The sequence below is a fragment of the Stegostoma tigrinum genome, chromosome 1, assembly GCF_030684315.1.
Source record: "Stegostoma tigrinum isolate sSteTig4 chromosome 1, sSteTig4.hap1, whole genome shotgun sequence".
NCBI lineage: Eukaryota > Metazoa > Chordata > Chondrichthyes > Orectolobiformes > Stegostomatidae > Stegostoma > Stegostoma tigrinum.
Window position 1 is genome coordinate 129729109 of NC_081354.1, and position 23296 is coordinate 129752404.

General features: G+C 41.0%; 1 protein-coding gene across 2 annotated transcripts in view; it reads right to left on the minus strand.

The window, feature by feature from the left end:
* Window positions 1-23296, minus strand: part of parp8 (poly (ADP-ribose) polymerase family, member 8) — a 371536-nt gene that overhangs the window by 212026 nt on the left and 136214 nt on the right. For both annotated transcript variants that reach the window (XM_048531692.2, XM_048531677.2), the window contains exons 5-6: window positions 7801-7871; window positions 5212-5289 (exon numbers count right to left, since the gene is read on the minus strand). In XM_048531692.2, coding sequence (XP_048387649.1) covers window positions 5212-5289; window positions 7801-7871 — 149 coding nt within the window. The remainder of the gene's footprint in view (window positions 1-5211; window positions 5290-7800; window positions 7872-23296) is intronic.

A 23296-nucleotide genomic window follows, 5' to 3' on the forward strand; every position in this document is an offset into this window, starting at 1 on the left:
CCATTTTTCATCTTTGTGTCAGTGTTGGAACGCCATTGCTGAAATACAGCTTAATATCTCAATTATGTTGACAAAACTGCACAGAATATTTGCAGAAGAAATGTAACACATTCTTCAACCATCAGCACTAATTCATCATAACATCAGACAGTTAATTGATTCAAACCCCAATATGTCTGTCTGTATTAAAAACAAAGTGCTGGAGAAATTTAACAGGTCTGGCAAATTTTTTCCCCGAGAGAACCAGCATTAATGTGTCAAGTATGACTATTTTTCAGAACTATAACATCTGGTGTGCTTTTCAATAAATCTCTCTTTACTGCAGTATCACTGTATCATAATATCTAAATATTCTTGAGAAAATAATTTCACATTTTTAATTAATTCTTTTTCAGTCTATTACTTACACCCAAACATATGGTTCATTCTTAAGTCAGTTCCATTCTGTCACCACTGCTTGCCAATTCACACCAGCTCCCTGTTTAATCTCTCACACGTCAACTGCCAGCCAACTGCAGTACCATCACTTGCTCTGAACAGTATTCTGTAATGTAAGATCACGATAGGAATTGCATCAAAGGTCCAAATTGTTCACTCAGGAGTTGTACCCTTTCCACTTCTCATAGAACATGGTTACTGATCTGACTAAAATGAACAATGATTTCTTCACTCCTTGGTGTCTTGCATTTTCTTCTTCAGTTGCTCATGGGAGCCTTGCATTTGTAATTTCAACTTCAAGTTCCTTCAATTAACTCCTTTAGAAAAGTCTCATGCCTTCGAATATGATCAATCCAAATTTACTTTAATGATATTTACAAACAATCTGTCCTGTTCCACCATCCAGAGAGCTCATTCATTGCTCATGTACTCTTTCCAAATGACCTACTCCATCATTCTCCAGAACCACATCTGACAACTTTCTGAGATCTACTTTTCTCAAGTTCCATGTTTCAGTACTGTAGAACAGACACTAACTCAACATCTTAATTTTTCTTAAAACCTTTACTTATTCCTGTGCTGAGGAATTCTATCCCATTGGAAAATGCATTCTTTGTCATGGTTACTTCAGCTCCAGACCCTCAATGAAAGTACTCAGTTTTTGATAAGGTGCTTCCCAGCTACTTAAATGGTGATAACTGCTCCAACTGTTAACCATTTATCTTGATCTCCAGTAATTCTTTCAATCTTCATAACAATTATTTTAACATCACTTTTCATTGTAGCACCAATAAACATAATCAATATACAATGCTTCATGCTAACTTGGTAGAAGACACACTTGTGAATTTAGGTTTTAAAATTGAAAAAAGATTGTTTAATTGGAAACCTTTTCTGATGAAGGGTCTAGGCCCGAAACGTCAGCTTTTGTGCTCCTAAGATGCTGCTTGGCCTGCTGTGTTCATCCAGCTTCACACTTTATTATCTTGGATTCTTCAGCATCTGCAGTTCCCATTATCACTATTTCACTTTAATGATGTTTTTGATTTGCATGCAATCAAATAATCGAGTCTGATATATTGTGTGGTACTAAGCAACTCATAATCATAATGCCAGATCCTGTACAGTATACAGTATGGGGTAATTGAGAATGGCTCTGTTCTGCAAGGCACTGTATTACCTATGTTAAAATATTTCTGAAGAAGGGTCCTGACTCAAACCATCAGCTTTCCTGCTCCTCTGATGGTGCCTGGCCTGCTGTGTTCCTCCAGCTCCACAATGTTATCTCAGACTCCAGCATTGGCAGTTTTTATTGTCACTGTATAAGCTTTGCATCTTAGTGTCAGTTCCTCTACATCTAGAGTACATGCTGTGAAAAGGGGAATGGTTAGCACAAGTTTGAAACATATGTATAACTAGAGAACCACAGGAGAGTTAGATTATTTTACCTAGTGATGATTCTTTGTGACAGAATTCAAGTGTAACCTCACTTCACTTCTCTCTCCATACAGTGTCTGTTTCAATCATTCCTGTGAAAAGACACTGCACGCTCCAACAATTGTTCATGTGAAGAAATATCTTTGCATCTCTCTTATCATCTCAGTGGAATCTTTAAATTGAGATTCCATTTTAGCAGACACTGGAGGAAACACAGTCACACAGATTTTAGGAGGTAGCTGGGGATGACATTTTGTGTAGGAGGCTCAAAGCAGGAGGCCCAGTTAGCAAGAAAGGATGAATTTAAATTTGGAGTTCGGCTCAAAGACCCTGATGAAGGGTCGAGGCTGAACCATCAGCTTTTGTGCTCTTAAGATGCTGCTTGGCCTGCTGTGTTCAACCAGCTCCACACTTTGTTATCTCGGATTCTCCGGCATCTGCAGTTCCCATTATCTCTTTTCCTCTGGACTTATTTTACTGCAAATTGGATCTGCCTTTCAGCTGGCCAATATTACAGATTGGAGTTTGAGGTTAGCAATGGGATGTAAGGAGACAGTGTTGAGGGATCAATTTTAGAATTGCAATAATTTTATTGAGCTAAAGTTATTGAGGTCTACAGCACAGAAAAAGGCCCTTCAGTCATCATGTATGCACCAGTTAAAAACAAATACCTAACTACTCTAATCTCTTCATGTGATGTTAATATCACCAACAAACTTGTTGCCTATTCTTAATTTGCCTTCAGGAAATGCTGACTTGCCTTTTTGAACTGCAGCAGACCGTTTGGCGAAGGTAAACTCACTGCACAATTGGGAAGGGACTTTCAGGATTTTAATCCATTGAAAATGAAGGCACAGTGATATGGTTCCACATCATGATAGTATATGCCTTGGAAGGGAACTTGTGTGTGATTGTTTTCTCATTTGCCTTTCCAGGTATCAGAGATAATGCATTTAGAGGTTGCAACAGAAGGAGTTTTGGTGAGCTGCTGCAATGCATCTTGTAAATGTTACACATGATGCCATTGCGTATCAGTAGTGGAGCGAATGAATGTGTGAATCATTGGATGGGGTGCCAATCAAACTTTGTCCTGGATAGTCTCAAATTTCTTGTATTTTTTTGGAGATGCACTGATCCGGGCAATTGGAGAGTCTTTCATTAAATTCTTGACTTGTAACTTGTAGACGATGGATAGGTTTTAGGCAGTCAGGAAGTGAATTACCTGCATCAGAATTCCCAGTGTCTGACCGACACTTTCAGCTACCATATTCATATTATTCAAACAGGCAACAGTCTACAGGTGTTATCACTGGGCTGTTAATCCAGAGGCCATATGGGCCACGTTTTGCCCTTGCCATAGCAGAAGGTGGAATAAAAATCTGGAATTAAGAGTCTGATGATTACCATGAATCCATTCTCGATTCATGGAATACCCCATCTGGTTCACTAATGTCCTTTAGGGAAGGAGGCTGCCAACTTTACCTGATCTGGCCTACAAGTGACTCCAAACCCACAGCCATGTGTTGCCTCCCAATGTCCTCTGGAAATTACTTCTGGCCCAATCAGTAACACCCTCATCCTGTGAATGAGCAAAAATGATTGGATCCTCCCAGTGAGTTTCTCATTGATGGTGGCTCTTAGGGTGTTGATAATGAGGAATTAGTGATGGCAATGCCATTGAATTTCAAGGGGAGATGGTTAGGTTCTCTCTCTAGTTGGAGATAGTCTTGGCTTGGCACTTGCCGCTTAACAGTGATATATGAATGTTGGCCTGTTTTGCTACATATGAACTCCATTTGCTTCAGTCAGGAAGGAGCTGCAAATGCTATGGAACATTGTGCAACCATCAGTGAATATCCCAACTTCAGGTCTTATGATAGAAACTGCTAAACATGATTGGCCTTGGTACATTATCCTAAGGAATTTATGGCGTGATGTCCTGGGACTGAGGTAATTAATCAATACATAGCAATACAAACAGCTTGCCAACCAATTGGCATTGTCCTCTGACACAGTGTAAATTGGTATTGATGTGAGTGCTCATGATGAGTGCTTGGCTAAAGCTTGACAAAAATGTATCACTTTTCAGCAATAGTGAGTACTTACTTATTCATTCAGACTAGCAAGTACTTACTTATTCATTCAGACTATCACTGTACTTTTTAAATTCATGGAATTCGTTTTAGAAGTGATTATTTTAACCATTACATAGCTGTATGGGATGACTGATTATTTCTATATTTTTGAGTAGCATTCCATAAATCATCATAACCATAATTTGCTCAATGCCATTAATATTTTAGTACTTGACCAAGTCAGATTTGGCAAACCATCACTTCAATAGACAATAGGTGCTGGAGTAGGCCATTCGGCCCTTCGAGCCAGCACCACCATTCGTTAGGATCATGGCTGATCATCCACAATCAGTATCCTGTTCCTGCCTTATCCTCATAACCCTTGATTCCAATTTTGCAATGATTTTTAATTGCGGGTCATAATTTTCATTTTTAAATCATTTTGGAACATTTTAAATGAATTATTAGATTTGAGTCCAGATTTGAGACAGTGTTGTAGTTGAAGTAAACAACATTAACTTCAGATTCAGTGTATTGTAAGTGGATGACAACTCCAACAGAGGATCAGGACTGACGCTGTCCTTGGGCTTAGCATAAGAAAATCCTATTATAACTGATAATGTTACTTAAATCATTCACTGTTACCTGCCAAATGTTCAAACAGACAGTAATTAGCCTTTTTGAAAGCAATTAGTGAATGTCTTTGCTTTCAGGTCACATACTTGAATGGAAAATAACAAAACTCGTAAAAGCTTCATATTTTCCTTTTATGTTCTCTACCTGAAGACAGGTGCTCAGCAATTATTTGTGTAACTTTGTACTTTGTTTGCATTTTTACTATGGGTGGGCCAAGGAGGCACACCCTGCATCTACTTCAAATGGCACAGGAATTGAACCCTGTGCTGTTGGTGTTAAGCTGATCTGCATGCTACCCACCCAGATAACTTAACAAACAGGACCCTTGAGAATAATTGAACAAGTGAAATATATTAAGCTTCGTTCTGTCAATCACTGGTTGAAATCCACTTTCAGTTCTCCATTTTGGTTCTTACTTATACTGTAAGTAAGACACTAAACTATTTTTTCTGTTGTCTTCTTGTGTTTATAAGATTGTCTTTAAGAACATGCCAGCTCCAATTCCTGTGCATCAGTTAAAATGTAAAGATTTCCCCCACATGTTTAGTGTGCATGTCATTGTAATTCTTTTGTAAACCCTTAGAAATCCCACTGGTGAGCAATGAATAAGAGGAAACCTGCTTACCTGGCCCACGTAATAAAATTCTTCCGAATCGTTGTCTCCTTCTGAATCCTCTTCTATTGTGCAACTGTGTCTGGACTCCTATGTACAATCAGAACAAAAGAAGCAGTCAATATCAACTAAAATTGGAAGAATCGGTTACTTGTTCTGAAGATGTTCCATACAGACAAAGCAACAAAAATTAAAATAAACAAATTGCACAGATGTTTGGCAGGAAGCCTGAGATCAGACCACAGCTTGAGGCTTTCAGCTAACATTCAAAGGTTATTACTGTCGACACAGGTGTTTCACTGTTACAACTAGCCCACCTCACAGGAGAACATTTTGAGATGCGAAATAACAGAAGCAGAGGAACTGAATTTGCAGCTGCTTATCAAGGTGGTTTAAATCCACTTGGACTTCCCAGATTGAAGGACAGCACCACAAAGCTAAGGTGGAATGGAAAACTAAATGAAAAGATATGATTGTAGACAACCAACAAGGATTTAAAGAAATAATTTGCAATGAATATGCATTGCTTTAAAGGTCAAACGCATTGAAGACAGAGTTATGCAAGTAAAGCTAACTAGACGAATTAAAGAAAGTATTAAATCAAAGGAAGAGCCTTATAATGTTGCCGTGAAGAAGAGCAACCCTGTTTTTAGGATGTGCAGTAATCCTAGCCCCTGAAATGCCCGTGTAGCATTGTGTTTTTGTGGCAAGTCCAGTTACGTTTTTGGTCAATGGTAACCCCCAGGATGTTGCTGATAGGGAGTGCGGTGATTTTAACACCTTTGAATGTCAAGAGGCGGTGGCTAGATTATCTCTTATTGGAGATGGTCAATTCCTGGTATTTGTATGATGTAAATATTACTTGCACCTGTCAACTGAAGCCTGGATATTCCCCAGATCTTGTTGCATTTGAACATGGATTGCTCCAGTATTGGAGGAGTCAGGAACAGTGCTGTATGTTGAGCAATTATCAGCGAACATACCCGCTTCTGACCTTATGATGGAGGGAAGGTCATTGATGAGGCAGTTGAAGATGGTTGGGCCTAGGACACTATCCTGAGGAACTCCTGCAGAGATATCTTGGAGCTGAGACAATTGACCTCCAACAACCGCAACTAACTTCTAATATGCCAGGCATAACCCCACCCAGTGGAGAGTTTGTCCTTTGATACCCATTGATTCCAGTTTTGAGAGGGCTCTTTGATGCCACATTCAACGTTGTCTTGATGTCAACTGCCGTCACACTCGCCCCACCTCTGGAATTCAGTTGTTTGAATTTACCCTTATTGAACCAAAGCTGTAATGAGATCAGGAGCTGAATAGCCCTGGCAGAACCCAAACTGGGCTTCACTGGGCAAGACATTACTCAGCAGGTGCTGCTTGATGGCACTGTTGATGATACATTCCATCACTTTACTGATGATAAAAGATTTATTTACTGGCCTTATTTTGCTGTGACTCACACAACAAAATACAGTGAAAAGCTTCAACAGTCATCATAATCCAGCACCATTTTGATTAGTTTAAGAAGAAAAAGGACAAAAGATATAACTACAAAATCTTGAGACGTATAGACAGGGTGGATAGCAAGAAGCTTTTTCCCAGAGTGGGGGACGCAATTACTATGGGTCAAGATTTCAAGGTGACGGGGAAAAGTTTAAGGGAGGTAGGCGTGGAAAGTTGTTTATGCAGAGGGTGGAGGGTACCTGGAACGCGTTGCCAGCGGAGGTGGTAGAGGTGGGCACAACAGCATCATTTAAGATGTATCGAGACAGGAAAATGAATGGGCAGGGAGCAGAGCAGATCCACAGATCCTTGGAAAATAGGCGAAAGGTTTAGATAGAGGATCTGGATTGGCGCAGGCTTGGAGAGCCGAAAGGCCTGCTCCTGTCCTGTAATTTTCTTTGTTCTTTGAAAGAGATTCCTAAACTGTAGAATACTACTCTAAGGACACTATTCCGAGAAACCCCTATGGAGACGTCCTAGGACATAGATGACTGACCTCCAACAACAACTATCTTCCTAAGTGACAGGTATGACTATAACAATGGACAGTTATCCCTCTGATTCTCAATGACTTTGGGGTACAGTAGAAGACAAAATACAGGAATCTATTATTAGGAATATAACAGGGCCAAGGTACAATTTAATCTGGTGAGCATGTTTTAATGAGTATGCATAACATGAATTATATGTTATAAACAGGCTCCTTCCACTTGGATTCAGGATCTAAAATGCACCTTTAAACTGCTGCCAAGGTGTTTTCCAACTTTTATTCCATTATCAGAAACAGTCATTTCAACTCCTATACAATGAGGTTCCCATCCAACCTTGCTTCCCATTCCTCGGTATCTTGCTCCATAAGTCTAACCCTCGGACTCATTTAAGAAAATAACATTCTGTTTGGCCTAGTTAAATGCGTTTAATTTGTTGTTTAAAAGTAGTGAAGATACAGAACAAAACGTATATGCGCAACACCAAGTAATGTGATATAATTTGCATACAATAGTCTTGTGTGGAAGATAAATCCATATTCTATTCCACTTAAAGTCCAGGCAAGCTGATGGAAACAGTTGGTTAAGGTGCATGAATGGCACATACCTGGCACCTTTCATTGTGCAGCTTCGTTCTGACCGACAGGCAACTTGTGGCATCATTATTGATCCGTAATTCTGAAAAATAAAAGTGGAAATTACAATCTTCAGCTCATACAGAAGGAAAACATATCCGTAGCATTTCTACTCTGCAGCACTTTTTCAGAAAAAGTTATCTTCGCAGAGAAAAAGGAGAGCATGTCTGCCTCAAAAGAGTTTTTTTGTAAACAGATTAAATTCTTCACAGAACACTCCAGATGTCTTTGTTCTTATAATACGTTATTTACTTCTTTTAAAACATTATTATTAAAACAGGGCCTATTTTGTACTTGTTTCAAAAGGATACCTATTATTTTTGTTATTCTTTCGCTGAATGGGTGGTTATTAGACATCAAAGAGCCACGGTGACAGATTCCAGACAATGTGCCGATATTTTCATTGGAATTCCACAGCATTGTCTGTGTTTTAATTGTCCAAGATAATGTAGCATTGTTGATTGGTGAATTAGCTCATGGGACTGAATAGCTAGCTTATAGTTTAAAATAATATCAACAGCATAGGTTCAATTCCTGTTCCAGCTGAGAGAGACTTGGAATATTTCTTCTTGTCCTGACCTGGCAAATCAACATCAACATTAACTGTCAAGTTCAGTGTATAAGCTAAACACCCACCTCTTCATACAAATTCAAAAGTCAATATATATGTAAAACAAAGTCCCCATATTTGGGACACTGACAGCTTCAGCATGTCAGAAGAAAGCACTCTGTAAGAACCCTAAGTTATGTCAGAAAAGGAAACTTCATAGAACCATAAAAAACACTAAAGTATAAATTACTATACTGTTTCAACTGCAGAAAGTCTGAAGATTGAAAAGTAAAACTTGTCCATTGTGCCTGTTTCCATAACTATAACGGACATTTATTATTCAGTACCTTATCTTGTCCAACTGATTTGGTTATGCAGATGTAGTTATCAACAAATTTGATAAATTACAATAATAAACAAAGGATGTTTAACACATGAAAGTCTCACCCTTTAAGATTTCACATGAGAAGTTGTGAGATGTCTCCATGCATTCTATTAGTATAAAGCTAACAATTACTGTAATAAAGATGATAAACATACATCCGGAGGCACAAACTCCCTGTTGAGATCTACAACAAAAACAATGTTTTCGAAGGTGAAACCATAATAAGGAGGAACTACATCTTTCAAACTTTGAAGCATCTCCCTTGTCAAAGGCACCATTGCTGTGGTCAGAGATAATGGGAACTGCAGATGCTGGAGAATCCAAGATAATAAAATGTGAGGCTAGATGAACACAGCAGGCCAAGCAGCATCTCAGGAGCACAAAAGCTGACGTTTCGGGCCTAGACCCTTCATCCAAGGGTCTAGGCCCGAAACGTCAGCTTTTGTGCTCCTGAGATGCTGCTTGGCCTGCTGTGTTCATCCAGCCTCACATTTTATTATATTGCTGTGGTCAGATTCTTTTGCAGATAACATTGGTTAGGAATAGTTTTAGTTTATTGCTCTCAATTAATACCATTGGCTGTGAAGTCTACTTTTGCAGACTTACATTACAAACAGTTAAATGCATGCAGGTCCTTCCATTTTCTCTTTTTTCCTTTCCATCACTCTTAGACTCAAAAGGCATATTTTAACTTGCAGTTCCAGGAAGTACATTGGTGCGCTGGTTGCCAGCCACACCCCAGCACAATCAATCATTCTTTTCATTGGAAAAGCAAAGTCCAGCAGGGCGTATTACACATGGGAAATTTGCAACTATAAATTTACAACTTCACTGTGAAAATAAAAATTTACTTCAGGGAAATGAAGAAAATGTCTTCAGTGTTTGACAGCAATTGCGAAGGTCACCTGCCAGAGGTCAGAAATCAGGGCATTACACCAGCCATTAAGTAATTTGTTTTTAAATATTCACTCTTGGCAACTGAGCATCACTGGCTGGCCAGCATTTATTGCCCATCCCTACTTATCCTTGAGGAGGTGGTGGTGAGCTGTGTTCTTGAAACGCTGCAGTCCACCTGTTGTAGATTGACCCACAATGTCCTTAGGGAGGGAATTCATTTGACCTGGGGCAGTGAAAGAATGGTGATATATTTCCAAGTCAGGATGGTGAGTGGCTTGAAGGGGAACTTGAAGGTAGTGGTATTCCCACGTATCTGCTGCTCTGTCCTTCTGTGTGGAAATGTCATGGGTTTGGAACATGCGTCCTGAGGATCTCCAGTGAATTTCTGCAGTGCATTTTATCGACAGGAGGCACTGCTGTTACTGAGTGTCAGTGGTGGAGGGAGTGGATTCTTGAACACATGGTGCCACTCAAGCAGGCTGTTTTGACCTGACTGGTATCAAGTTTCATGAGCGATGCTGGAACTGCAGCCATCTGGGCAAATGGGGATACTTGTCCCACTCAAGGACAAAGGAGGGAAGTTATGCGAGGAGTCAGAGAAAATGAGTGAGATTTTTATTGAGTAATTTGCGTCAGTATTCACCGAGGAGAGGGACATGATGGATGTTGAGGTTAGGGATAGATGTTTGATTACTCTGGGTCAAGTCGGCATAAGGCGGGGGGGGGAAGTGTTGGGTATTCTAAAAGGGGTTAGGGTGGACAAGTTCCCAGGTCGGGATGGGATCTGTCCCAGGCTACTGAGGGAAGTGAGAAAGGAAATAGCTGGGGTCTTAAACGATATCTTTGCAGCATTCTTGAGCAAGGGTGAGGTCCCGGAGGACTGGAAAATTGCTATTGTTGTCCCCTTGTTTAAGAAGGATAGCAAGGATAATCCAGGTAATTATAGACCGGTGAGCCTGACATCAGTGATGGGGAAGATAGAGGGATAGGATCTATTTACGTTTGGAAGAAAATGAGCTTAATCATGATAAGCAGCATGGTTTTGTGCAGGGAAGGTCATGGCTTACCAACTTAATAGAATTCTTTGTGGAAGTGACAAAGTTGATAGATGAGGGAATGGCTGGAGATGTCATAAACATGGACTTCAGTAAGGTGTTTGATAAGGGTCCCCATGGTAAGCTGATGGAGAAAGTGAAGTTGCATGGGATCCAGGGCGTACTAGCTAGATGGATAGAGAACTGGCTGGGCAACAGGAGACAGAGAGTTGTAGTGGTAGGGGGTTTCTCAAACTGGAGAACTGTGACCTGTGGTGTTCCACAGGGATCCATGTTGAGACCACTGTTGTTGTGATGTACATAAATAATCTGAAAGAAGGTATTCATGACCTGATTAGCAAGTTTGCGGATGACACTAAGATTGGTGGAGTAGCAGATAGTGAACGAGGCTGTCAGAGGATGCAGCAGAATATAGATAGATTGGAGAGGTGGGTAAAGAAATGGCAGATGGAGTTCAATCCAAGCAAATGTGAGGTGATGCATTTTGGAAGATCAAATTCAACAGCGAACTATATGATAAATGGAATAGCCCTGGGGAAAATTGATGCACAGAGAGATCTGGGTGTTCAGGCCCATTGTACCCTGAAGGTGGCAATGCAGGTCGATAGAGTGGTCAAGAAGGCATATGGCATGCTTTCATTCATCAGACGGGGTATTGAGTACAAGAGTTGGCAGGTCATGTTACAGTTGAATAGGACTTTGATTCGACCACATTTGGAGTACTGTGTACAGTTCTGGTCGCCACATTACTAAAATGACGTGGTTGCTTTAGAGGGGGTGCAGAGGAGGTTTACCAGGATGTTGCCTGGTATGGAGGGCACTAGCTATGAAGAGAGGTTGAGTAGATTAGGATTATTTACATTAGAAAGACAGAGGTTGAGGAGGGACCTGACTGAGGTCTACAAAATCATGAGATGTATAGACAACTGGATAGCAAGAAGCTTTTTCCCCAGAGTATGGAACTCAATTACTAGAGGTCACAATTTCAAGGTGAAAGGGGAAAAGTTTAAGGGAGATATGCGTGGAAAGTTGTTTACGCAGAGTTGGTGCCTGGAACACGTTGCCAGTGGAGGTGACAGAGGCGGGTATGATTGCATCATTGAAGATGTATCTAGACAGAAAGATGAATGGGCAGGGAGCAGAGGGATATAGATCCTTGGAAAATAGGCGACAGGTTTAGGTAGAGGATCTGGATTGGCGCACCTAATAGCCTGTTCCTGTGCTGTGATTTTCTTTGTTCTTTGTTTTTTGATATTCCTTCATGTCCCTGACTAGTGCCTTGTAGATGGTAGACAGGCTTTGGGGAGTCAGGAGTTGAGTTATTCACTATAGCATTTCTAGCTTCCGACCTGCTCTTGTAGCCATTGTATTCACCTACCATGTCCAGTTGAGTTTCTGGTTAATGGTAATCACCAGAAAGTTGACAGTGGGGTATTCAATGATGGCAAAACAATTGCAAGTCACAGACTACTGACATCTTGGAGCTGAGGTGACTGACCTCCAGCAACCTCAACTTTCCTCCTTTGTGCCAGATATGACTCCAAGCAAGGGAGACCGTACCTCCCGATTTCCATTGGTTCCAGTTTTTCTCAGGCTTGTTGATGCCACGCTGAGTCACAAGGCTTAATGTCAAGGGCTGTCACTCCCACCTCACCTCTGGAATTCAGCTCTTCTGTCCATGTTTGAACCAAGGCTACAATGAGGTCAGGAGCTGAGTGGCCCTCGTGGTACCCAACCTGGGCATCACTGAGAAGGTTATTGCTGAGCAGGTGCTGTTTGGTAGCACTGTTGATGCCACTTTATATCAGTTTACTGATGAAGAGTGGATTGATGGGGCTGTAATTGGGCAGGTTGGATTTGTTCTGCGCTTTGTGTACAGGACATACTTGGGCAATTTTCCACAATGTCAGGTAGATACCAGTGTTGTAGCTGTACTAGAACAGTTTGGCTAGGGCAGTGGGAAGTTCTGGAGCACAAGTCTTCAGTACTATTGCTGGAATGTTGTCAGTGTCCACAGCCTTTGTAATATCCAGAGTCTCTAACCTTTTCTTTATATCAAGTGGAGTAAATTGAATTGCCTGAAGAGTGGCATCTATGATGCTGGGGACCACTGGAGGCAGCTGAGAAGACTTACTCACTCGGTGCTTCTGGCTGAAGATTACTGTGTACTGGTAGGACAGTTTTGTATCATCGGTGCATACTCACATCCTCCAATTCCAAATGTTAGAACATAGAACATAGAACATAGAACAGTACAGCACAGAACAGGCCCTTCAGCCCACAATGTTGTGCCGACCATTGATCCTCATGGATGCACCCTCAAATTTCTGTGACCATATGCATGTCCAGCAGTCTCTTAAATGACCCCAATGACCTTGCTTCCACAACTGCTGCTGGCAACGCATTCCATGCTCTCACAACTCTCTGCGTAAAGAACCTGCCTCTGACATCCCCTCTATACTTTCCACCAACCAGCTTAAAACTATGACCCCTCGTGCTAGCCATTTCTGCCCTGGGAAATAGTCTCTGGCTATCGACTCTATCTATGCCTCTCATTATCTTGTATACCTCAATTAGGTCCCCTCTCCTCCTCCTTTTCTCCAATGAAAAGAGACCGAGCTCAGTCAACCTCTCTTCATAAGATAAGCCCTCCAGTCCAGGCAGCATCCTGGTAAACCTCCTCTGAACCCTCTCCAAAGCATCCACATCTTTCCTATAATAGGGCGCCCAGAACTGGACGCAGTATTCCAAGTGCGGTCTAACCAAAGTTTTATAGAGCTGCAACAAGATCTCACGACTCTTAAACTCAATCCCCCTGTTAATGAAAGCCAAAACACCATATGCTTTCTTAACAACCCTGTCCACTTGGGTGGCCATTTTAAGGGATCTATGTATCTGCACACCAAGATCCCTCTGTTCCTCCACGCTGCCAAGAATCCTATCCTTAATCCTGTACTCAGCTTTCAAATTCGACCTTCCAAAATGCATCACCTCGCATTTATCCAGGTTGAACTCCATCTGCCACCTCTCAGCCCATCTCTGTTATTGAGGATTTACTTCAATACATTAAAGGAAATCTTAAAGATCACTTAACTTTTGTATAAGTCTCATTTTGTTCAGATTCCAGAACAAATAGTAAAATGGAATCATACACATGCCTTCATAAATTTATATGATTGACAATGTTCACATTGCCTAATGAGTGAAAACATTGGTATCACAGTGAATCTCAAGGTTCTTCACTGTTGAGTTTGTTTGCATATAATGTCTACATCTGTCTTATAGATGAACTACAAATTAGGCTTGCTCTGTCATTCAATAAAATCATAGAAGATCTGATTACCTCACATTCCAATCTGTGCCTATAACCTTTCACTCCCCATCTCATCAAGAAATAGCTAATTAGCAGAGATGCAATCTGATGATCAGTCAACCACTTCATTATGTGATGACTAGGATGATAGACTGTAAATGAGGTGGATCTTATTCCTTTTCTGTACAGTATTTCCTACATGTATACATCCCTCCAGCATAAGCATACATTCAAAATGGGTACTGTTGCCTGAACATATATGTAGGCTTTTGGTATTTATTTTTGTGTCAATACTTTCTATTTAAAGAATGTTTGTTAAACCTCCAAAATTTGATTTAGAATTTTGTGCCTTTCCCAAAATTGTTAAGTGTCATCCATATTTACAAATGATTGTAATGAAATTATTATTTACTATAAATATAAGTAATTCATTTTGATAGGAGGATTGAGGTAGGCTCTATAAAACAAAGCATATCATTTTAAAAGGAGTGCAGGAGCTGGGGCCGTGGAATAACTTTTGGAACCTGTAGATTTAGGTGCAGAAATCATTGAAGGTAAAAGCAAAGGTTGAGGAAGCATTTAACTAAATATACAAGTTTCTTGACTTCATAAACAGGGAAATAAAGTACAAAACATCCTGAAAAACCCCTATAAATTGCTGATTCATTCTCGAATAGACAGCACACCTTAAGAAGACATTCTAAGAAATGCAGAAAAGTTTCTTGCCAATGAAGTTCTCCATTCCCGAAACTAACAATATGAATGGCTCAGAGAGACAGGGACTGTTCTCCTTGAAGAAGATATTAATTTCTGGATTTTCATACCACTGATTGAGTTAGAATAAAGGTGAGTGGGGGAGGTGTGAATTTTAAGAACGATGTTGCAACCCAAATCTGATATTCCCACTCTCATCCCCAGCGTACCCAATTTTCTCTAATGCAGGGTAACAGTGAATAGCAAAACTGAAGACTTCATTCCCAATCTTGCCTGCTCCACTGCAGGGATAGACCTTTCCTAGTCCCACACAATTTTCAGAGAGTTTGAAAAGCCTTTCTTTGACTTGTAGTTCATAGGTCTCAAAGGAGTTTGGATTCTGGATTCAGGAAGCTTTGAAAGGTAAGGACTAAACATTCTTGCCCATGCCCTCTCCACGTATCCCATGACAACCTATATCTCTTCACCCATCCCTAATGGCTTCTTACACTAACTTATAGTATTTCCCTGCCTACTCAACTAAAACATACACTAAGCAAAATCAACAATAACGAAAGCATGTGTGGAACTGCTTAAAAAGTCACTCAATTTTTAAAAACTGTGTTGTTGTTCCATCTAAGAAAGTTTCCATTAACTGAACCTTTAATGTATCAAATATAAAAGCGAGAAGCAGCTGGTATCTTTTTATAGTGTGCAAATAACCATTGAACCATGGCTTAGCTTGACGTTCAGACTTTCATGAAAGGATTACTTGAGCGAGTTTATTGACAGAGATACAAAGATTATCGACAGTTTTATGACGCAACAATAAGTGATCTCTTTTGTCACTGTCTCCAACTTTATTTGCACAAGCTTATGAAGCGTTGACAGCTCATTTGAATGTATGGTGTACTTATTCAGAACAGGAGTAGGCCATTCGACCTCTTAAGCTTCCTCCACTATTTGACAGGATCATGGCCAATCAAATTGCGGCCTCCCCCCCTTTTTTTATCTTCTATTCATTAGATTCCCATGTAAATTAAGAATCTATTTAATTCAGCCTTAAAAATAGTCAATACAACTAAATCCCACTATTTAAGAAAGAAGAGAAAAAGAAAGCAGGGAACTAGAGATGTGTTCACTTCATGTCAGTAGTGCTGAAAATACTGAAATCTGTTACAAGGCATGTGATAACTGGACACTTTAAAAATAATGATCTGTTTAGACAAAGACCACACGAGCTTATTAAAGGGAAAATATTTAAAGACAATTTTTTTTGAAGATGCCATTCGCAGGGGTGTTAAGATAGAGTGGGGGAAATCAGTGGACTTCCAAAAGTATTTTAAAGTTGGTATCACAATTAGAATACATGAGATACAAAGTAATATATTGTATTGGATTGACACTGATTACTGGAAAGAAGACAAAAAATAAGAATAAATGGGTCATTCTCAGGTTGGCAGGCTGTGACCTGCAGGGTACCACAAGGGTCATGATCCATGCCACTGATTTGAAGGTGGGGACTTAAAGTAACATCTCAAAGTTTGTGGATGATGCAAAACGTAGTCAGGAATGGAAGTTGCCAGCAAAATGCAGAAGTTTCAAGGGAAATTGAATGGCCTGTGTATGGAAACAAAATGTGGCAGATAGAAGATAACATGGATCCGGTGTGAGGTTACCCACTTTGGTAGAAAGAATTGAGGTTTATAAGACAGTGAGAGACTGAAAAATGCTGATATCAAAACAGAGCCAAGACTCTTTGTTATTAAGTCACTGACAGTCAAGATGCAGCAGTTCAGAAAGTATATAATATGTCAGCCTTTCCTGCGAGATGACATGAATAGAACAGGAAAAATGTCTCATTTCAATTATATAGAATCTTGTTTAGATGGCACCTGAGGTACTCTGTGCAATTCTGGTTCCTTTACCTAAAGAAGGATATATCTGTGCGTGCAGCAGAGTTTCACAGTTTATGGGGAGGCATGAACTGGCAGTGGAAAGTTGGTGAGGGGGATGGTCGACAATAAAACCAATCAATGGAGGCAAATCCCAGAGAACCAAGGTGAGCCTTTTAAATAGCCTGCTGCTGAACTCAGGCCTTTCTACCTCCAGTTTCTTCTGGGTACAATACGCTCAACTTTATCCTACATTCATTCCCCCTATCCTCACTTCTGGCAGCGAAATTTGAGACCGATAGAACATTTCCTACCAAGACAGGTCAGCAAAGTCTGTACAAACTGTCTATCTTGGTAGCAAAAATGCAGATCGAGAGGGGGGCAGTGGTGTCGGGGGGAGGTGCATTATTGGTTAGGGAGCATATCATAGCTATGCAGCTATGTTGAAGGAGGACACCACGCAGGGATCTTGCAGTGAGGCATTATGGGTAGAGCTCAAGGAGTAGGAAGGGTTCGATCACAATGCTGGGATTGTACCACAGATCTCCCAGCTGCCAGTGGCAGATAGACGAAGAGATACATAGTCAGATTCGAGAAAAATGTGAAAATAACAGGGTTATTGTGGTGGGTAATTTTTAAGTTCCACAATATTGACAGGGAGTCCTTTCGTGCCAAGGTTGTCGATGGAATACAATTTGTCTGGTGCCTCCAGAAGGGGTTTCTAAAACAGCATGTGGATTGTCCATCAAGGATGGGGGTTATACTGGACCTGGCATTGGGAAATGAGTCTAGCCAGATGATCAGTAGAGGAGCATTTTGGTTATACTGACCATAATTTCATAAGTTTCAGATACTTATGGCTAAGGACAACAATGGACCTCAGATAAAGATGTTAATTTGCGGGGGGAAGACACACTATAACTGAATTAGGCAAGAATTGGAGAATGTGGATTGGGAGCAGCTGTTTGAGACTAAATCCATATCTGACATGTAGGAGTCTTTTAAAGAATAGTTGATTAAAGTGCAGGACAGGCATATTTCTGTGAAAATGAAGAATAGGTATGGCAGGATTCAGGAATCTTGGATGACAGGGGAAATTATCAGCTTAGTCAAAATAAAAGGAAGCATAGCGAAGTTCTAGGCAACTAAGAACGGGCAAATTCCTTGAAGAATTTGGAGAAAATAGGAAAGCACTCAAACATGGATTTAGGAGACCTTAAAGGGGCCAAGAAATGTCCTTGGTCAGCAGAATTAGGGAGAATCCAAGGCATTTTACACATTTCTTAGAAACAAGATGGTAGCTAGGGAAAGAAGGGGCCCATTTAAGGATAAAGGAGGGAGGCTATGTGTAGAACCAGAGTACTTTATATCGACATTCACCAAAGAAAGGAATGTTGAGGTTAGAGAAAGGTGTGCGAATACTCTTGGGCAGGTCAACACTATAAATGAGGAAGTGTCGGGTATCTTGAAATGCATAAAGGTAGGCAAGTCCTCAGGTCCAGATGGGGTCTATCCCAGAGTTCGGTGGGATGCATGGGAGGAAATGGCTGGGGTTTTAACAGATATCTTTGCATCCTCTTTGGCCTGAGGTGAGGTTCTAGAGGACTGGTGAATGAGTAATGTTGCTCCTTTGTTTAAGAAGGGAAACCCAGATAATCCAGGCAATTACAGGCCATACTGGTACTAGTCCCACACTACCAGATGGCTATGGATGCCTTGTACAGGGAATAGAGAAAGTTTGCCAGGATATTACCTGGTCTGGAGAGATTTAGTTATGAAGGGAGGTTTGATACACCCGGATTGTTTTCACTGGAAAGATGGAAACTGAGGGGCGACCTGACAGGTCTACAAAATTATGAGAGACATAGATAAGGTGCATAGTCAGAAGTTTTTTCCCAGGGTGGAAAGGTCAACTCCCAGATGGCACAGATTCAAGGTGAGGGGGGCAAAGTTTAGGGGAGAAGGGCAGGGAAAGTTTTTCACACAGAGGGTGGTGAGTACCTGGAACGCACTGCCAGTGGAGCTGGTGGAAGCAGGTAAATTAGCAAGGTTTAAGGCTTATCTTGATAGATACATGAACCAGAGGAATAGAAACCATGTATGGGAATAGGTAGTGGGTATAAATAATGATTAGGAATTGCCACAGGCTCAGTGGGCCAAAGTGCCTGCTCCTGAGCTGTATCATTCTTTGTTCTGTACTTAAGCGGGATTCACAAAGTTTGTTTTTTAACCTGAAAAGATAAGATAAAAGTGGTGATGAAATTTTTCACCTGTGGAGGATGTGAAATCCAGCTATTAATCAGATGGCAGAAGTATTGCATTTCTAATCTGTGGTCTCATCAATTGTTATTGACAACTGGCAATAAACACTGAAGAGAAACAGTTCAATGGAAACCGTCCAAGTCATGAATATGTGAAAATGTTCAAGTGGCCTTTGAACACAGCAGGATACTTATTAACCCTATGCTCTTAACACTGCATCTGTGTAGGTAGCCTATTTGTACTGAAAGTTATTTTGAACAGCTTGCTGTTAAGCCAACAATGGTGCTGAATTTTCAGTTTTGGTTATTTATTGCTGTTCCCGTCCTCATGTTTGCATGAGCAAGCAGGTGCCTTGAGCTGCTTAGACAGAAATTCTTTGTCCTCATTATCCCACAGTTGGCAACAGTTCTGTGTAAGGCTGGGGCAGCTCTGCCTGTGGAGGCATGACTCTATACCAACCCAATGGTAATGCTATCTCCAATGAAAAAAGCACCACTGTTTTTGCCTTTTGTCAACAACAACAGAAATATTAATGCATTATTACCTAAAAAGATATGATTTTTTTCTAGTACAGCACAGGACAGTTCTTTCGGCCCACAATGTTGTGCCGACCTTTTATCCGACTAAGATCAACCTAACCTCTCTGATGAAGGATCTAGGCCCGAAACGTCAGCTTTTGTGCTCCTAAGATGCTGCTTGACCTGCTGTGTTCATCCAGCACCACACTTTGTTATCTCGGAATCTCCAGCGTCTGCAGTTCCCTTATCTCTCTCAATCTACCATGCATTCCCTACATTTTACTATCCTCCCTGAGTCTATCCAAGAGTCACTTAAAAGTCTCTAAAGTATCTGATTCCACTACCACTGCCGGCAGCGCATTGTACACACCCACCACTCTCTGTGTGTAGAACCTACATCTGACATCTCCCCTATACCTTCCCCCAAACACCTTAAAATTATGCCCCCAAATAATTGTCATTTCTGCTCTGAGGAAAAGTCCCTGGCTATCCACTCTGTCTGTGCCTCTCGTCATCTTGTATACCTCTATCAAGTCACCTCTCATCCTTCTTCGTTCCAATGAGAAAAGTCTTATCTCCCTCAACCTTTCCTCATAAGACCTGCCCTCCAGTCCAGGCAGCATCCTGGTAAATTTTCTCTAAAGCTTCCACATCTTTCCTACAATGAGGTGACCAGAACTGAACAAAAGGGTCTAGGCCCGAAACGTCAGCTTTTGTGCTCCTGAGATGCTGCTTGGCCTGCTGTGTTCATCCAGCCTCACATTTTATTATCTTGGATTCTCCAGCATCTGCAGTTCCCATTATCTCTGACAATATTCCAACTGTTGTCTAACCAGAGTTTTATAGAGCTGCACCATAACCTCACCGCTCTTAAACTCAATCCCCTGCCAATGAAAGCCAAAAAACATACACCTTCTTTACAACGTTATCGACTTGCATCGCAACTTTGAGGGATCTATGGACGTGGACACCAAGATCCCTCTGTTCCTCCACACTGCCGAGAATCCTACTAGTAACCATGTATTCTGCATTCAAATTCGACCTTCCAAAATGAATCACTTCACACTTTTCCAGGTTGAATTCCACCTGCCTCTTCTTTGCCCAGCTCTGTATCCTGTCAATGTCCCATTGCAACCTACAACAGCCCTCCACTGTCTACAACTCGACTAGTCTTTGTGTCATCAGCAAACTTACTAACCCACCCTTCCACTTCCTCATCCAAATCATTTATAAAGATCACAAAGAGCAGAGATCCCAGAACAGATCCCTGCAGCACACTACTGTCACTGAACTCCGGGATGAATACTTTCCATCTATGACCACCCTTTGTCTTCTCTTGAACAAGCAGTTTTGTATCCAGACAGCCAAATTTCCCTGAATCCCATGCCTCCTTACTTTCTGAATGAGCCTACCAATGCCTTGCTAAAATCCATTTGCACCACATCTACTGCTCTATCTTCATCGATGTGTTTTGTCACATTCTCAAAGAATTCAGTAAGACTTGTGAGGCTTGACCTGTCCCTCACAAAGCCATGCTCACTGTTTCTAATCAAACTGTGCTTTTCCAAATAATCATAAATACTATCTCTCAGAATCCTCTCCAATAATTTCCTCATCACAGAAGTAAGACTGACTGATCTGTAATTCCCAGGATTATCCCTATTCGCTTTCTGAACCCGAGAATGATATTTGCCACCCTCCAAATTTCTGGCACTACTCCAGTGGACAGTGAGGATGCAAAGATCATTGCCAAAGGGGCACAAATCTCTTCCCTCACTCCCCAATAGGAACCTTGAATATATCCCACCTGGCCCAGGTGACTTACCTATCCTTGTGTTTTTCAAGATTTCTAGCACATCCTCCTTCCTAACAACAACCTGTTCAAGCATATCAGCCTGTTTCATGCTGTCCTCACAAATGTCAAGGTCCTTCTCACTGGTGAATACTGAAGCAAAGTATTCATTAAGGACCTCCCCTCCCTCCTCTGATTCCATGCACAAATTATTTCCGCTAATCCTGGCTGGCCCTACCCTCACTTTGGCCATCCTCTTGTTCCTCACATAAGTATAAAAAACCTTGGGGTTTTCTTTGATCACACTTGCCAAGGTTATCTTATACTCCCTTCTAGCTCTCATATGTCCATTTTTCAGTTCATTTCTGGCTACCTTTGTAAGACCTCTAGAGCCCTGTCCGATTCTTGCTTCCTCAACTTTAAGTAAACTTCCTTCTTCTTCTTGACTAGGTGTTTAACATGTCTTGTCATCCAAGGTTCCTTCACCTTACCATCCTTTCCTTGCCTCAGTGGGACAAAACTATCCAGTACCTGTAGCAACTGTTCCCTAAACAACATCTACATTTCTGTCGTGCATTTCCCTGAAAACAGCTGATCTCAGCTCAGTTCTTGCATATTAGCATTGTAATTCCTCCTCCCCCAATTAAATATTTCCCCACACAGTCTGCTCCTATCCTTCTCCGTGACTGCAGTAAAAGTCAGGGAGTTGTGATCAAGTGTAGTCTTGATCAGTTTGAAAAATGGAATTAAAACAAAAAAATCCAACTTTTGAAAATAAAAACAATATTTTTGCTGAATTCTATTCCCATATTACCAATCTCAGATGCAGCATACTATTTAACGATCACCTATTTTCATGACGTTGACAATGCACAACGCATGAGGCTTGAGGCATACGTAAAAAAATAAGGATTGAGCCTCATTAGGATAACCCCAGGGTTTCATGCAGATGGGAAAACTACTTTTACTTCATCTAATCTCACAGGGACATTTTTTGTTAGGTTTAAGATGCAGTGCAGGCTAAATAATTCTGAGTGGATTCTAAATGAAATTGGAAGGCAGCGCATTCAGAGAGATGGTCACACCACAGCTTTGCAGGAAATAATCAAGGGGCTGTAAGGAATGGGTGACTGCCAGGCAGTCCAAGAAAACAGGTGAGACAACAGGAGTCCCCAGAGGTCCCGCTCACTAGCTGATTTTCCATTCTGGATATTGGTGAAGGTGATGGATTCTTGAAGGAGAGCAGCGAAAGCCAAGCCCATGGTCAGTACTGGGATCCTTGCTCTTCCTGATATATGTAAATGATCTAGATCTTGGTGTGTAGAGAATCTTCCTAAAGTTCATGGATGGCACAAAATGCAGGAGAATTTTAAACTGGGCTTCAAAAGAACATGAGCAAGTTGCTGAAGTTCAGATTAGTGACAGATAAAGTTAGTGTTGACAAGCCTGAGGTGGTACACAGAGAAAAGAAGATACAGAGACAGGCAAAAACAAAGTATACTTATTGAAAGGGTGCGTAGGAGCAGCAGAGAGGCCTGGATTTATAGAAGTCACTGAAGGTGGAAGGAGGGGTAGAGTGAGTTATTGCTGAAGCTTATAGAATTCTGGAGTTTATTCATAGCGGCATAGCACACAAGCATAAGAACTTGTGTACAGCATTTGTTAGAGCTCAGCTGTATGTTGTGCACAGATCTGTGTGTCATGCTATAGGAAGGATGAGAATGATTTGAAGAGACTGCAGAAGAGGTCTATCAGAATGGCTCTAGGATTGCGACATTTCCGTTCTTAGGAAAGATTGGAGAAGTGCAGTTCTTAGACAAGAAGATGTATATAGGTTACACGAAAATATAGGTGGGTTAGTTAAATGGGCAGAGCAATGGCAGGTGGTATTTAACCCTGGTAAGTGTGAGGTGATGTGCTTTGCAAGAAGAAACAAGAAGAGGGAGCATTTAATTGAAAGACAGGACACTGGATAGCTCAAAAGAAGAGGGATCTTGGGGTAATTATTTACAGACCCCTAAAGTTGGCAGAGCACATGAATAGGATAGTTAGGAAAGCACATGGGACACTTATTTTCATCAGTCATGCCATCACAGAATCCCAAGTGT